At 35.3% G+C, this 13,954-nt stretch overlaps 1 protein-coding gene across 2 annotated transcripts in view; it reads left to right on the forward strand.

Moving 5' to 3' along the window:
* LOC136031279 (uncharacterized) overlaps nucleotides 1-13,954 on the forward strand; it is a 94,576-nt gene that overhangs the window by 57,386 nt on the left and 23,236 nt on the right. For both annotated transcript variants that reach the window (XM_065710721.1, XM_065710720.1), the window contains exons 5-6: nucleotides 3,321-3,473; nucleotides 7,605-7,777. In XM_065710721.1, coding sequence (XP_065566793.1) covers nucleotides 3,321-3,473; nucleotides 7,605-7,777 — 326 coding nt within the window. The remainder of the gene's footprint in view (nucleotides 1-3,320; nucleotides 3,474-7,604; nucleotides 7,778-13,954) is intronic.

Consider the following 13,954-nt stretch of genomic DNA (forward strand, 5'->3'; position numbering starts at 1 on the left):
CCTAGTCATGCGAAAAATTTCCAGTCCTTCTATTCAAACTACTGCCTATTCATCTTTCGTTGCAAGTCCCTAATTCAGCATTACTGTGCAGATTTTGAGAGAGAGAAAAAAAATCAATCAATACTTGAATTAATATGATTTATAGACATTTGAATCATGAGCGGGATATATTTCAAGAGAAGAGAATGAGTTCTACCACCACCTTGATTATAACCAGTTAACTTAGGCACGATACTGTTCTTGTTCACAGAGGTCCTAAATATAGTGCTACTGTCACTACAATTTAACCACCCTACTATTTGCTGCTACTATATAATCATATCAATGCTACTGCTACAAAATTTCCTTTAACTTATTTAGAAAAGCGGATCTTAAAATGCAAATTTCTATTTTGTGGCGTTGTTTAATATATTGTACACAAATAAAGATTGGGACCTGAAACAGGCTGAAAAAAGATACATCTTAGATTTGATTCAGGTTGGAGAAGAAGGGGTTAATTTTTGAAGATCTTGTCACCTAGACATCTACCAGAATATTTGTATAGGATCTCAGTCAAACATAGTAAGAATCAAGACAAATCTTTGCCATTCATGATTTTTTGGTGTTAGGACGCAATCCAACTTGCTTTTGAGATGTTAGGAGGTGGTTCTAAACTCATTGTTATCAGAGAATCTGACAGCAGGGTTTGTTGGATCCTCGCCAAATTTGATGGGATATCTAGCCGGCTTCTACTTTTGGGGGAGAGGGAAGGAGGAAGATCCTCGATTTCTTCGCATCAGAATTGTACCAAAAGAGGCTATTAGGACTTGACGAAACATGGCGGAAGGGGCCTTTTGCCTCCTTTTTCAACCCTTACCATTTTGACATTTAACAAAACGTATTGTATGATGTCAAATAAACTTGGTAAGAAGTAAAAGCAAAGTATTCTGATTTGTTTTTATTTTTTGGGCACTTACCCCATGTTGACACAATGGTTGAAGAAGTCTCTAAACTCTTATCGTGAAATCTTCCAGTATGAATTATCGGATATCAGTAAAACTCTTTGATGAGAAGTTTCAATACGCAAGATATACAATGTAAGAGGGAACTTGGTGTCTGTATACAATCTATCCTTGTGTCATCTACCAGAAAGGGTAGTTGGATCTTTGCCAAACTTCGTGGGAAATAAGGGCTACTGTATTATGCCTTTGAAGATAAGGACTAGCTCAAATATTTGAGGAGGAGGTGAGGGCAAAGTTCTTTTGACCAGGATGTCTAACAGAAGGAGTCGTCATATATCAACCAAACTTATTCGGAAATCACGTAACTATCCTTCTTGTGCCTTCGGGTACATACCCATTCTGACCTCTGTGGGGGGAAAGATCTTGTTATCTCAGTATTTTCCAGAATGGGTTATCGTATATCATCAAGCATAATGGGTAGTAAGAGTAGATGTTCTAGTTGAGTCTTTGGGGCTCATGCCCTATTAGATCTCTTTTGGGAGAGTGGGTACGGTACGTAAATTCGTGTCACCAAGATTTGTCATCAAACGCGATGCTGGATCCCAATGAAACTTGGTGATAATCAACAGCAAGCTTCCTAGTTATGCCATTTGCTAATTCTTTGTCTATCCAAGCAATGTAGGGGATGGTAAGGGATCCTTAAGTTTTTTCAGTACAATATCTAACGTAACATGTTGTTGGGTGTCAATCGAACATACTAGGAAGTTAGAGCGTGTGTCCTACTTCCATGCTGTCAGAAACCAATAAACTGCAATATCTGTGATAAACGTTGGCCAAAATTCCTGTAACCTGGACATCTACCAGAAATTGTACCTAAATATTAACCATTTATCCTAAATTTTTGTCATAAGTGTATCTGCAAAAAGAGGACGTAGGGTCCCAAGCAAACTCGGTGAGAAGTAAGAGCTAGGCTTATAGATGTACGGATCTAATGTGGGTATCTCAGACGACCGTTGTTGAGAGAGGGAAAGGGTGCTCAAAATTTCTTTTCATCGCCCAAATCGCTATGCAGACTAACGGAATCGAGCCAAACTTTTTCGACAGTTACTGTCGTGAATTTGGGCGCTCATCCTCGACTCGATCCTTATGAGAGACACACCACATTTTTTTTCATGCACTAATTCTGGTTTTTCCTGAATTTGGCAGAAATTAGCAGCCAGGGTTTTAATAGTATCTTTAGGGTCTTTGAATCTGACTTGATAGCTCATAAAACATTTGCTCCTCAAAGATAGTGCCATGAGACGTCGGTCTTACATTATTTACTGTTAAAATTTGTCCTCGCAATCGTAAACCAATTGCTTCAAGGAATGATCCGTGACCGTAAGTTGTACTTCAGGAACATCGCATCGTTAATCAATGCCGAAGATTTATTATTGGTGCTGAGATCTGTAAAAAGCTGTCTTCATTGCTTATCGTTCCTTTGTGCATTTAGAACTTATCTCTGGGGCTCTATAATACCGTTGAAAACATGAAAGGCAATGTCGAAGTTTTTATACGACAGATATAGTCGCAAATGTTGCTCAGCAACAGCAATTCTTGAGTCACAGCTGCTGCAACGCTTTCCTGGTCCTTAGCACAGAAGGTATGGTTTAATAATGTCGTCCCGGTCTAATTTTGTGCGTCTCTCTTGAGTGCCAACCTAACCTGAAGTCTGCCTTTGAGACCCAATTATATTAACGTAATTCAAATACCGAGATTGGGTCCTTAAAAAAAAAAAAATAACCTAGAGTTGCCTAACGAAAATATTTCACAAACTTTTTTCTTACACGACTTCAATACATATGAATTAACGCTGCACCCAAGACGAGGGAGGAGGCCGCAACTTAGATCTGCTGCTCTGAGTGAGTGTGGTCAGGTTTAGTTTTGTCAGAAACCAGCTCATATCATAATTTTCTTAAGAATATTATCATTTGCCAATCTTGACTAAGTTCAAATCAATCGGGCCATGAGTCTGGCTAGACTAGCTTTAGACGTTAGCTAAAACTGTAGTTGTGACTTGAACTTGATCTAACTGATTCAAAAAGCTACAAGACGCAAAATACTGTGATACGTGAACACAACTGAAATAATAGGCAGCTGAGTCCATTTTGGGATATTGGAGTCATTGGAGTTACTTGGGACATAGGCCGTGTGCAAGGGGGAGCCTTAAGGCCCATGCCCTAACCCCTTAAATATAGAGATTTTTACAATTTGCCCTTTAATTTGTTATATTTCCAATATTATTTGTATATTCGGCACTTAAAGGAAAAAAAAAATTAACATAAACTTTTTGGAGCCTTCAATAATCGTAGATTGATAAGACATATTCTTTATTTCTAGATGGATGTTTTGCAGTGGCTCTTCGAGTCATGTTCATTGGATGTGAATATTAAGGATCGACACGGAAACACGCCGCTTCATGTTGCGGCAAGGAAGGGGTTCATAGCCTCTGTTGCTTTGCTGCTTCAGCGGGGGGCAAACATTTCAATTAAAGTAAGTTGTTATTTCGTATTTATTGAGAATCCAGTTGTATTTGCTGAATCTTATTTTTCAATGTGGGTTACGTGCTGATTACTAAGTGTGAAATCTCGCAAGTTTTGATGCTTACATCATAGTTTAACTGTCTTTTATAGTAGCAATTAAGTAGAGAGATAAATCGTCTTTTTAAAACGCTAGCCGTTGGATAACTACGTCGTCTAGAAATGATTTCATTTTAAAAATCATTAAGCCGGTTATGGAGATGTGTTATTGCGGAAAAGCTATGTGAAAAAAAAACGACTTTTGCGTAAGGATTATAATATTGTCTTTAATGAATTATACTCATATTGGGGACGTAGAAAGAATTGATTAGTAATCAAGAAAATAGATTCATACAATATTTCAGTAACAGTTTTAACATAATCGTTTCAAAGTTGTTTCCACACATAAAGTAAACAAATGCCTTTGAAAGTACTAAACTTTCAAGCAAATGATCATGAACAAAAATAACAAATAGATCAGAATAATATAAGAGATGCTGGAGCAGGGATGTACATTTAAGAAGGGAATTGTAATAATAAATAGATTTAAGTTGCATAGGCAACGTGAAGTGCTGCAGAAGCCCTTTGTCAGCTTCGCCAACAAAAGTGTTGCAGGAGCAAATTTTTTGTCTGGAATCCTAGGGAAGGATTTTAAAATATTATATTAACTTTGCAGTCCTTTGAGCCTTATCCTTCTAATCTTTGGCACCGTTACGGGTTGGAAAATAAATTATCATCTTATACACCCTAATTAGTACTACGTATCTATCCCTAACATTTCAGTATCATATTGATGCAGATACTCTTTACTATCAAACAGTTCGTGGTAACGAACTGTAGTAAGGAGCGACCCGTCTCAATAGTAACCAAAACTCTAAAAAATTGAAGTTTGATATCAATAGCTACATCAAAAGAATCGCATTTTAATGCTGATTTTAAATATATAAGTTTCATCAAGTTTAGTCTTACCCATCAAAAGTTACGAGCCTGAGAAAATTTGCCTTATTTAGGAAAATAGGCGGAAACATCCCCTAAAAGTCGTAGGATCTTTACGAAAATGGCACCATCACATTCAGCGTATCAGAGAACCCTACTGTAGAAGTTTCAAGCTCCTATCTACAAAAATGTGGGATTTTGTATTTTTTGCCAGAAGACAAATCACGGGTGCGTGTTTATTTGTTTTTTTTGTTTTTTTCCAGGGGTCATCGTATCGACCAAGTGGTCCTAGAATTTCACAAGAGGGCTCATTCTAACGGAAATGAAAAGTTCTAGTGCCCTTTTTAAGTGACCAAAAAAATTGGAGGGCATCTAGGCCCCCTCCAACGCTCATTTTTTCCCAAAGTCAACGGATTAAAATTTTGAGATAGCCATTTTGTTCAGAATAGTGGAAAACCATAATAACTACGTCTTTGGGGACGTCTATGACTTACTCCCCCACAATCCCTGGGGGAGGGGCTGCAAGTTACAAACTTTGACCAGTGTTTACATATAGTAATGGTTATTGGGAAGTGTACAGACGTTTTCAGGGGGATTTTATTTTGTTTGGGGGTGGGGCTGAGGAGAAGGGGCTATGTTGGAGGATCTTTCCTTGGAGGAATCTGTCATGGGGGAAGAAAAATTCAATGAAAAGGGCGCAGGATTCTCTAGCATTACTATAAAAAAACAATGAAAAATAAACATGAAAACGGTTTTTCAAATGAAAGGAAGAAGTAGCATTGAAACTTAAAACGAACAGAGATTATTCCGCAAATGAGGGGTTCTAAAAATACTTTAGCATAAAGAGCGAGGTATTTAGGAGGAGATAAATACCTTGCTCTTTATGCTAAAGTATTTTTAGTAATTTCGACTATTTATTCTACGGCCTTTCTGATTCAGGGGTCGTTCTTAAAGAATAGGGACAAAACTTACGATTTAGTGTAAAGAGCGAGGTATTAACGAGGGAACAAACCCCTTCGTATACATAATAAAAATATAAGGTTATGAAAGTTTGTTACGTAAGTTAATTCTTAAGCTATGTATATTTTTTACTAATAAAAACGTTCGTTAAAAATTAAAAGTTCTAGTTGCCTTTTTAAGTAACAAAAAAATTGGAGGGCAACTAGGCCTCCTTCTTCACCCCTTATTTCTCAAAATCGTCTGATCAAAACTAAGAGAAAGCCATTTAGCCAAAAAAACAATTAATATACAAATTTCATTTTAATAATTTATGTGCGGAGAGCCAAAACCAAACATGCATTAATTCAAAAACGTTCAGAAATTAAATAAAAAAAAAACTGATTTTTTTAGCTGAAAGTAAGGAGCAACATTAAAACTTAAAACGAACAGAAATTACTCCGTATATGAAATGGGTTGTCCCCTCCGCAATCCCTCGCTCTTTACGCTAAAGTTTGACTCTTTGCCACAATTCTACTTTTTAAAACAATTAAAAGCTTTTAACGTTGTCAGTAAAAGTACATAACCCCTCATATATGAAGACGACTGTCGTCTAACAACCAATTCTTAATTATAACTCCCTCATTTAAATACATTCGAAAAACACACTGTCTTTACATGACTTATGACAAACAAGAAAAAAATATTAAATATACTTTGTAAAGAAAAACTTACTTTTCTTCTTTTTTCATCCCTTTCCTTCTTCTTCTTTTTTTTTTTTTTTTTTGCACTGAAGATGGCTTGGTGGAGGTCCTTGCCAAAATATCTGATTTTGTCCTTTTCGCATCTTTTCTGTCTACTTGCTGATATTACCCTTGTTTTCTCGGCTATTTAGTTGTGTTATTTATATATTTTACATTTTTCTTTGTTTGTCATAACTCCCTCACCTACCTCTAAATTTTGTTTTCCTAACTCTTTTGATCAAATATCAGGTGAACTAATTTGCTGAAGTTTCTAACCCCTTAACCAAGAAGATGACAGTGTTCAAACGCTCCAACAACGTATTTTTACCAGTACCTTAAAAGTAAAAATAGGTTCTCAAAAGTACTATAGTAGAAAAAAAATGACTCCAGTTATTGTACTAAATCTTCCTATTGCAATGATGTAACAATGGTCAAGAGTTGTTGAACTCTTGACGATTTTTATAGTAGTAACTTGAGCTACTATTTATAAAAAACATAGCTAAAAGTAATAGTTGCAATAGTAACACAAAAATTTTCGTTTAAAGGACTGTCTAGGGAGCTAAAAATTAAAAGTCCCTGTGTGCACTCTTGCTTTATACTAAAGAAACCTATTATAAGTTCAATTCGTTTAATTATAAAGTCACATAACATCAATCCAAGTGCCTTCCCAAACAAAGACATGAAAGCCCTTGATACTGGGCCACCAAATATATAACAAACGCTTAACAAACGAACAAAACAAGCAAAAAAAAAGAAATAAAACAACCAAATTATGACTAATCTCTAATCGTGAAATTAAAAAAAAAAAAAAACAAAAAAAATAAATAATAACAATAATCAAAGGAACAAAAAAAAGACTATCGAAAATATATACAATAGAGCCAGGTGTAGTTTTTGTTATATTGGATATGTACACATAATTTTTATTAATTTTGGACATGCAATACTATATCGGGCAGATACGTCGAGGACCAATCAGCATGTCCCTCGATGCTTCTTTAGCTTTCCATTTGTTCCATAAACTGATGTAACTTTCATGAAATTAGCTTCTTGTTTAGCGTTGAGAACTTCGAAGACCACACTGCCTTTCAATAACGAAAGTATAATAGTTCAAAATAGGGATGAAACCTTTTAATCGACAGTGAACAGATATAAATTTTTTTAACTGGATATTTCGAACACATATACACTGTTCATCATCAGCAGTAAAAGTGATGATGAACACTGTATATCTGTTCGAAATATCCAGTTAAAAATTTTTATATCTGTTCACTGTCGATTAAAAGGTTTCATCCCTATTTTGAACTGTTATACTTTTGTTTAGCGTTTTGACTTGCTCACTGTTTCCTCCTGCCAAAAAGACTCCTGTGCTCGTATCTGTAAAATATACTTCATATCTTTTTGCATGTTTTAGTATACAATGCTTTACTATGTATATTTGGTACATTGTTTTTCTTGAGTTTATATTAATCTTGTTCTATTTGTTGCAGAATTTTTTCGGACTAAGGGCGCTTGATGTTGCAGCAAGGCTGAATCATAAAGGTGTAGTCCATATGCTTCGTCTCCATGAAGCTGCTTTGGGATTGTCTTCTGATCTCTATGAATCAACGGTTGAACTAGAAGACATTAGGAATGATCACTCGGCCTTAAAGAGCTATTTCAGGTAGGAAACCAATTAAAGAAGATAAAAGTCTAACACATGAACATACTGAAGTGATAGCAACTTGACTAATACTCTTTTCTTTTTTAATGCACACCTGCCTCCTGTATGGTCTTCTGATTCTTTTTGTTTCTTTTTTTTTCTTTACAGAATATCCACCAGAGCTAATGTTACAGTTACTACTAATCATCTTTTTCATAAGAAACGTTTCTTTAAGTTGAAAAGGAGCGTGTACAGGATCAAAAGACTAACTGAACAGCCCTGGAAATCTTTCAAAGAGAAATGATGACATGAACTAAGAAAACAGGTCCAATACCTGCGGAATTCATAGGAGAAAAAATTTCCGACGACATTTCACTTTAATAATCAGGATAACTCAGTGCATCAGACTGGGAGAAATAGAAATCAAAGCAACGAGAAATTAAAAGGAAATTAGGGCTTCAAAGGGAATTAAAATAGATGAAAAAGATGAAAACCAAAAATTAAAACGGGAAATTAAAGTCAAGGTAAAAATTACAAAGAAAACAAAACAATTACGTAATAGATTTGCTATTGTATAATCAGAAATTAGCCCAATTATAGGAAAAACAAATATAGGAAAAATATAGGAAAATGGACAAAGTGTTTTTTACTTGTTGGCTTCAAAAGTTAACTGAAAATCAAATGTTGAGAAATAATCCTGTTATTCGGTTATACAACAGCTTTTGGCTTATCTGTTCTTCCTTGATCCAAAAGAGATTTTTGTGATGCTAAGGTAACTGCTTTAACGATTGTTTTTTTTTTTTAATATCATAAATTGGCTCAAAATGGAGATAGCGTTGGAAATAGCTGTTTGCTCATTAAGCTGAACAAAAAATATGGTTGGGATGGTCAGCCAATGCAGATGTACGTTATGGGATTGAACCCATAAGTCTGTTTCATAAATTGGTACAAGATAATATAGAAAAACTTTTGTAGTATATGAGCAGGTGAACAGCCCCCAAACAGCCCAATGCATTTAGCCCTCAACAACCCAATGCAAACAACACACAGCCCAACTATTATGATATGGAGAAACTTTTGGGATATGGGAGCAGGTAAACAGCCGTCAGATAACCCGATGCATTCAGCCCTCAACAGCCTAATGCAAACAGCCCAACTGTTATAACTTGGACAAAATTTTGTAGTATATGATCAGGTAGAAAAAAACCATGCATAATAGTTTCGCAATATTTTTAGTTTTTGTGATTAGGGAATCAATATTAAAAATAGGGTTTCTTCTATGCACTTAAACTGTTAAAATGAATATGCATATGTCCTAAACAGCTACCCACATCCCACTAGATGTGAAATTCAATTTTCTCTGTTCTTTCTAATCTCTCTAATTTGTGAAGCAATTTTCCTATTTTGTTCACTAGTGAAAACTTTTCTTCCTATTGTTCATCTCAGTCAATTTTTAAATGTTCAGCTAACACTAAATCGGATATTTCGAGACATTTATTTATCTAAGAACATTATCAATGGAATTTCTGTGTTCTATTAGCCCCTCCTGGAATTACCGATGATTCCACCCAATGTAAAATTTGCCGAAGAGGTGTGGGATAACACCCTTCTCTAAGTATTAATGGTTTCCATTTTTCCCAGAATTCAGAAGAGTTGATAAAGCTTTAAAGATTTGAAGTGTTTTGACAAAGACCTTCTCAGTTTGGCTCTCAGAACTGATGTATCGGGTAAAGGGCATCATATTTTTTTCTGTTTGAATTCTATTTCATGAGGTTCGGCATTTCCCTTGTCTTTACTTTATCTCTTATGTCATTGAACAACTCGATAAGGTAACCATTCTGAAACAACACGGTAGGTCTTTTAAGTAAACAAGTTTCATCAACGTAATCTTGGGTACAGATCCTAAGAAGCCTATTTTATTTATGGTAACAGTATTCATATTTGAATCTCATATTCCCTACCATATCTATATGTTTTAATATAATTTTGAAAAAAAGTAACGCGGCTACTGGACATTCCCAGGTGATTCAGTTAAGGACAACATTCAAAAGAACACGGGAGCCCAGGCCTCGGCATGCGGCAAGTTCGTATACATTTAATTATCTAATTACGCTTAGCGTAATTATTGCGTTATTCTTTATTTTTAAGTCATGAGGTGTCAAATCAGAAATTTCAATTATATTAAGAAATCCTGGCGTGAATTCAATTCCGCCTTCTTGTTAGTGCATCAAAGAACCATCCAATTTCTAGGATTTGTTTTCTCCTGGGATTCGTAGTAACTCTTACTGTTCCTTTGCTTCTAGCCTCAGATTTCGTTTACGACTCGATATGATCATCCCTGTTACTTCTAATCGCAGATTTCTTTGTCCATTATTTTTATTTGAGATTCGTTGCTTGTTGTTTCATGTCTTGTAAATCTCAGTGTGCCAATATATATATATATATATATATATATATATATATATATATATATATATATATATATATATATATATATATATATATATATATATATATATATATATATATATATATATGCATATACATATACATTCTGATTTTTAGTTTTCTTTAAGATTTGACTAGATTTACTCAATTTGTATTGTGAATTTTGCTTTATTTTTGTTAGTATATTTGTATATATAGTAAACAAGTTCCTAATCAGTGTATTCTTAAGAAAAAAGCTTGAGAGTTCTACACGTGTTAACGATGATCATATGTAAATATCTTATTCCTTACCGTATTTGTATGCACAATATAACTTTTAAATATGGATCCATTGTTAAAGTAAGTAACTCGGTTACGCAACATCCTCTGGTAATACAAGTAGAAATAACAGACAAATGAGTAGAAGTCAAATTAATAAGTCGCACTTATATTTTTGTTACTTTCGTTTGAATTTCATTATGTTCCGGATTTAACAATTTGTGGATTTAGTTTTGCTTTATTTTGGTGCTTTTTGAATTAGACCGGTATGTTTATTTTGTTTTATTTATATTTTTATCCTGATTTTAATTCTTGGTTTTCATCTTCTTGTTTATATATCTCCTAATGGTCTTAATATTCTGACTGAGCTAGGATAACATATGTTGGATAAAATTCAGGTGTGGTCACAAAAACATAAACTGCAATTTGCTCAAAGAGTGAAGTGGTAGTATTTACAAATAAAAGAAAGTGTAAAGTTCTTCTTCTTCTAAAATTATATGCTCTCCTGATATCACTAAAAAAGGATAAAATAACTGAGAATCATTTTCAACCATCGTTTGAGGTGGAAAGCTCATTGTATTGAGAAAGTGCGGAAATGCTGGGACTTGTGTCGACAAGGTTATGTATTTATACGAGGCTCTAATTCGAACAATTCTTGCAAATAACGTAGTGGTCTGCATTAATTCAACCCAAGGTGTGAGCCATGTGAAGCTTTAATAAAGGCAAAAAGGTGACAAAGGCTAGCCTGTCTTATGATCACTTCAGTGAATCACGGAGCTGCCAAGGTATCCCGGGATCTAAGTATAATATAGGACTTCAGAAGCAATAAAAAGTGTTATTAGGCTGCAGATGGCTGATCGTTGGACTTTAAGACGGCAGATACAAAACGAAAAAATCGAAAGCTGGGTGTAAACATGCGACTCATTGCTGGAGTAGCAATGCTGGAAGTGAGTAGAGCTCCAGACGCCCATAGGTAATATTGTCCAATTGGTAAAACTTGTAAGGCAATTCCAGATTGTCATAAAGAATGGAAATGAAGTGAAGGAGGAAGAAATGACAAAGCAGGCAACCATCTGGTACACAGATGATTCACGAACCCGTGGAAAATTGGGGACTAGAATAAGTGATATACCCCTGGTTTGAATAAGGTATCTTCTGGAAATCTTCTTGGAAGATTCAGTCTTCTGGAAAGTAGCTTTCACAGGGCGGAGCGACTTGGCTTAGAAAGATGAGATCCGAAGAAACCAAGGAGGCCATTCTGAAGCTTAACCCCATGCTGACTAAACATCTTTTACGATTTGATAGTTCCAAAATACGGATACTGAAGCCGTAACAGGTATCAAGAATTTTTGGAATCATCTCAGTCGAATATTGAGAGCTGATTCTTCAGTTACCAAAAAGAAATGGCAGGATCTTGAACTGGGAGGGGGGGCTGATTGCTCTACAGACTTTGGAAAATATTGAAAAAGGCTTCCCCCACATTGTCAAAATTGAAAAAGGCTCCCCCTACATTGTCATGATCTGGTGCCCCCATAAGATGGCTGTGGACCTAAGAAGGCATTTAGTAAAAGAATGTCGACTGAGATTAGATACCAGTTGGAGATATGTCGTAACTGGATGTTTAACTGAGGCATAGATAGGAAGGGTGATGTCTGATAGCTGACAAAGTAAATGATTAGAATGAAAAAAGTACTAGTTCCCCCTCCCCACCACTAATCTGCTTCAGTTTCTGTTTTTTTTTCTTTCTTTGCGCCTAAGATGTCTTGCTGATTATACGGACGAAATATTCTAGCTACATTTCTTTCTGTGAACCTTACTGGCGCCACGTCTCTTTCCTTGGTCCTTGTTATTTTTCGTTAAAACTTTGAAAATGCACGTCTCCTTCTTTCATTTGTCACTTTCACTTTTGCAGCACTTTAAAAATTTGTTTCCACCCTATGTTGTGCTCCGTAACGTTTATTAAATGCTTTTTAAGGAGGGAAATTAAATTCCCCACTCGAAAAATTTCAAGCAGAAAATGGATTTTTTTTTAAACGGGTCAAGTTTTATTCATATGGATTTGCTGTTTCCTTTCATGACATAGAATTTATTCATTTCAGTTACCTTGGTGGTGCTAATTACATAAACTAAAATAAAGTGTGTTGTCTCTACTCTAACTTTAAATTAAGCTTGATCTTTGGTGAAGGTCAGAGAATAACTGGGAAAATTCATAGCTTCCAAATTCAAACATTTAAGTGTTTACATTTTAAGCACCACACCCTTGCCAAACCACTAATTCTGGATTAATAAATTCCCATATTAAAACGGAGATTTCAGTTGATTGCCTTGCCTGAACTGAGGTTTTTTAGGGATGTGGTAACATGTCGGAAACGAATTTTTGTTTCCCCTACGATATTAAATTAACTGTAAAGCATTGTATTAAAACAGAGCCACTTGTAAAACTAGCGACATCTAAGTTCAACATAACAGATAATGACTCGTGAGGTCATCATGCCTTTACCCAGAAAATAGGCTAAGGGATAGGTATATGCGTGGGAAATTGTTTTGGTGGGAGGGGGTTAGAATAAGGAAAACGTGTACAATATGTGTACGGTTTGTAAACTAAGAAATGGTTTATTTTCTGTTATTTCATGGGGAGGGGAACATACCTGATGGTGGGACAACTCACCCTGCATGTTTGTGACTGGCATTGAAGAACAAAGAAAATACTATAAAAAAGTATCTTATTTTAACCTTGTCTTTTACGGTGTCTGGTTAATTTTTCCACGGGAAGTTCCCTCTCCGTAGATAATTCCGCCTGAAAAATTCCGTCTCCCATGGACAATTCTCCTCAAACGATGACCTGCGTGGACAATTCTTCCGACTAGATAATTCTTCCGTGGGCATTTCCCCCCTGTGTGGACGACCCTCCCCGGAAAACTTTTTCCCGCATCTAAGAGCGAGCAACCAAAGCGAAAGGAAGACTATTTTATTTTTTAAAAATGGAGAAAAAAGGTTATTATGGAATACTCCACCTATATTCCAAAATATATACAGAATTTGTGGTAAAGCATACCATATAGGATTGATTTTTATATTTATATTTCTTTTAATTATTTTTTTTTGTGTTTTTGGGGGCTTGAGATTAAATTGTCAGACCTGGTCATTTATGGTGTCTGGTCAATTACCCTCCGGGAAATTCCCCACTCCATGGAAAGATCCGCCCGAAAAATCCCCTCCCCTGGAAAACTTTCCCCTTCATTTAAAATCGTGCCGTCAAGGGGAAAGCTAGACAAATAAAAAAAATGAAGAAAAGAAGGGTTTGTGGAATACTCTACCTAAATTTAAATAATATGTGTAGAATATAGGCTGTAGCATATCCAATAGGATTTATTTGTATATTTTTATTTCTTTCAATTATTTTTTCTTGTTTTTAGGAACTGGAGGTTGAATTGTCAAAGAAGGAGAAGATAAAGGTTAAAGGAAACAATCTTCTTCGTTCTGAATTGGAGT

Source organism: Artemia franciscana, chromosome 9 (genome assembly GCF_032884065.1).
Source record: "Artemia franciscana chromosome 9, ASM3288406v1, whole genome shotgun sequence".
NCBI classification, from domain to species: Eukaryota; Metazoa; Arthropoda; class Branchiopoda; order Anostraca; family Artemiidae; genus Artemia; species Artemia franciscana.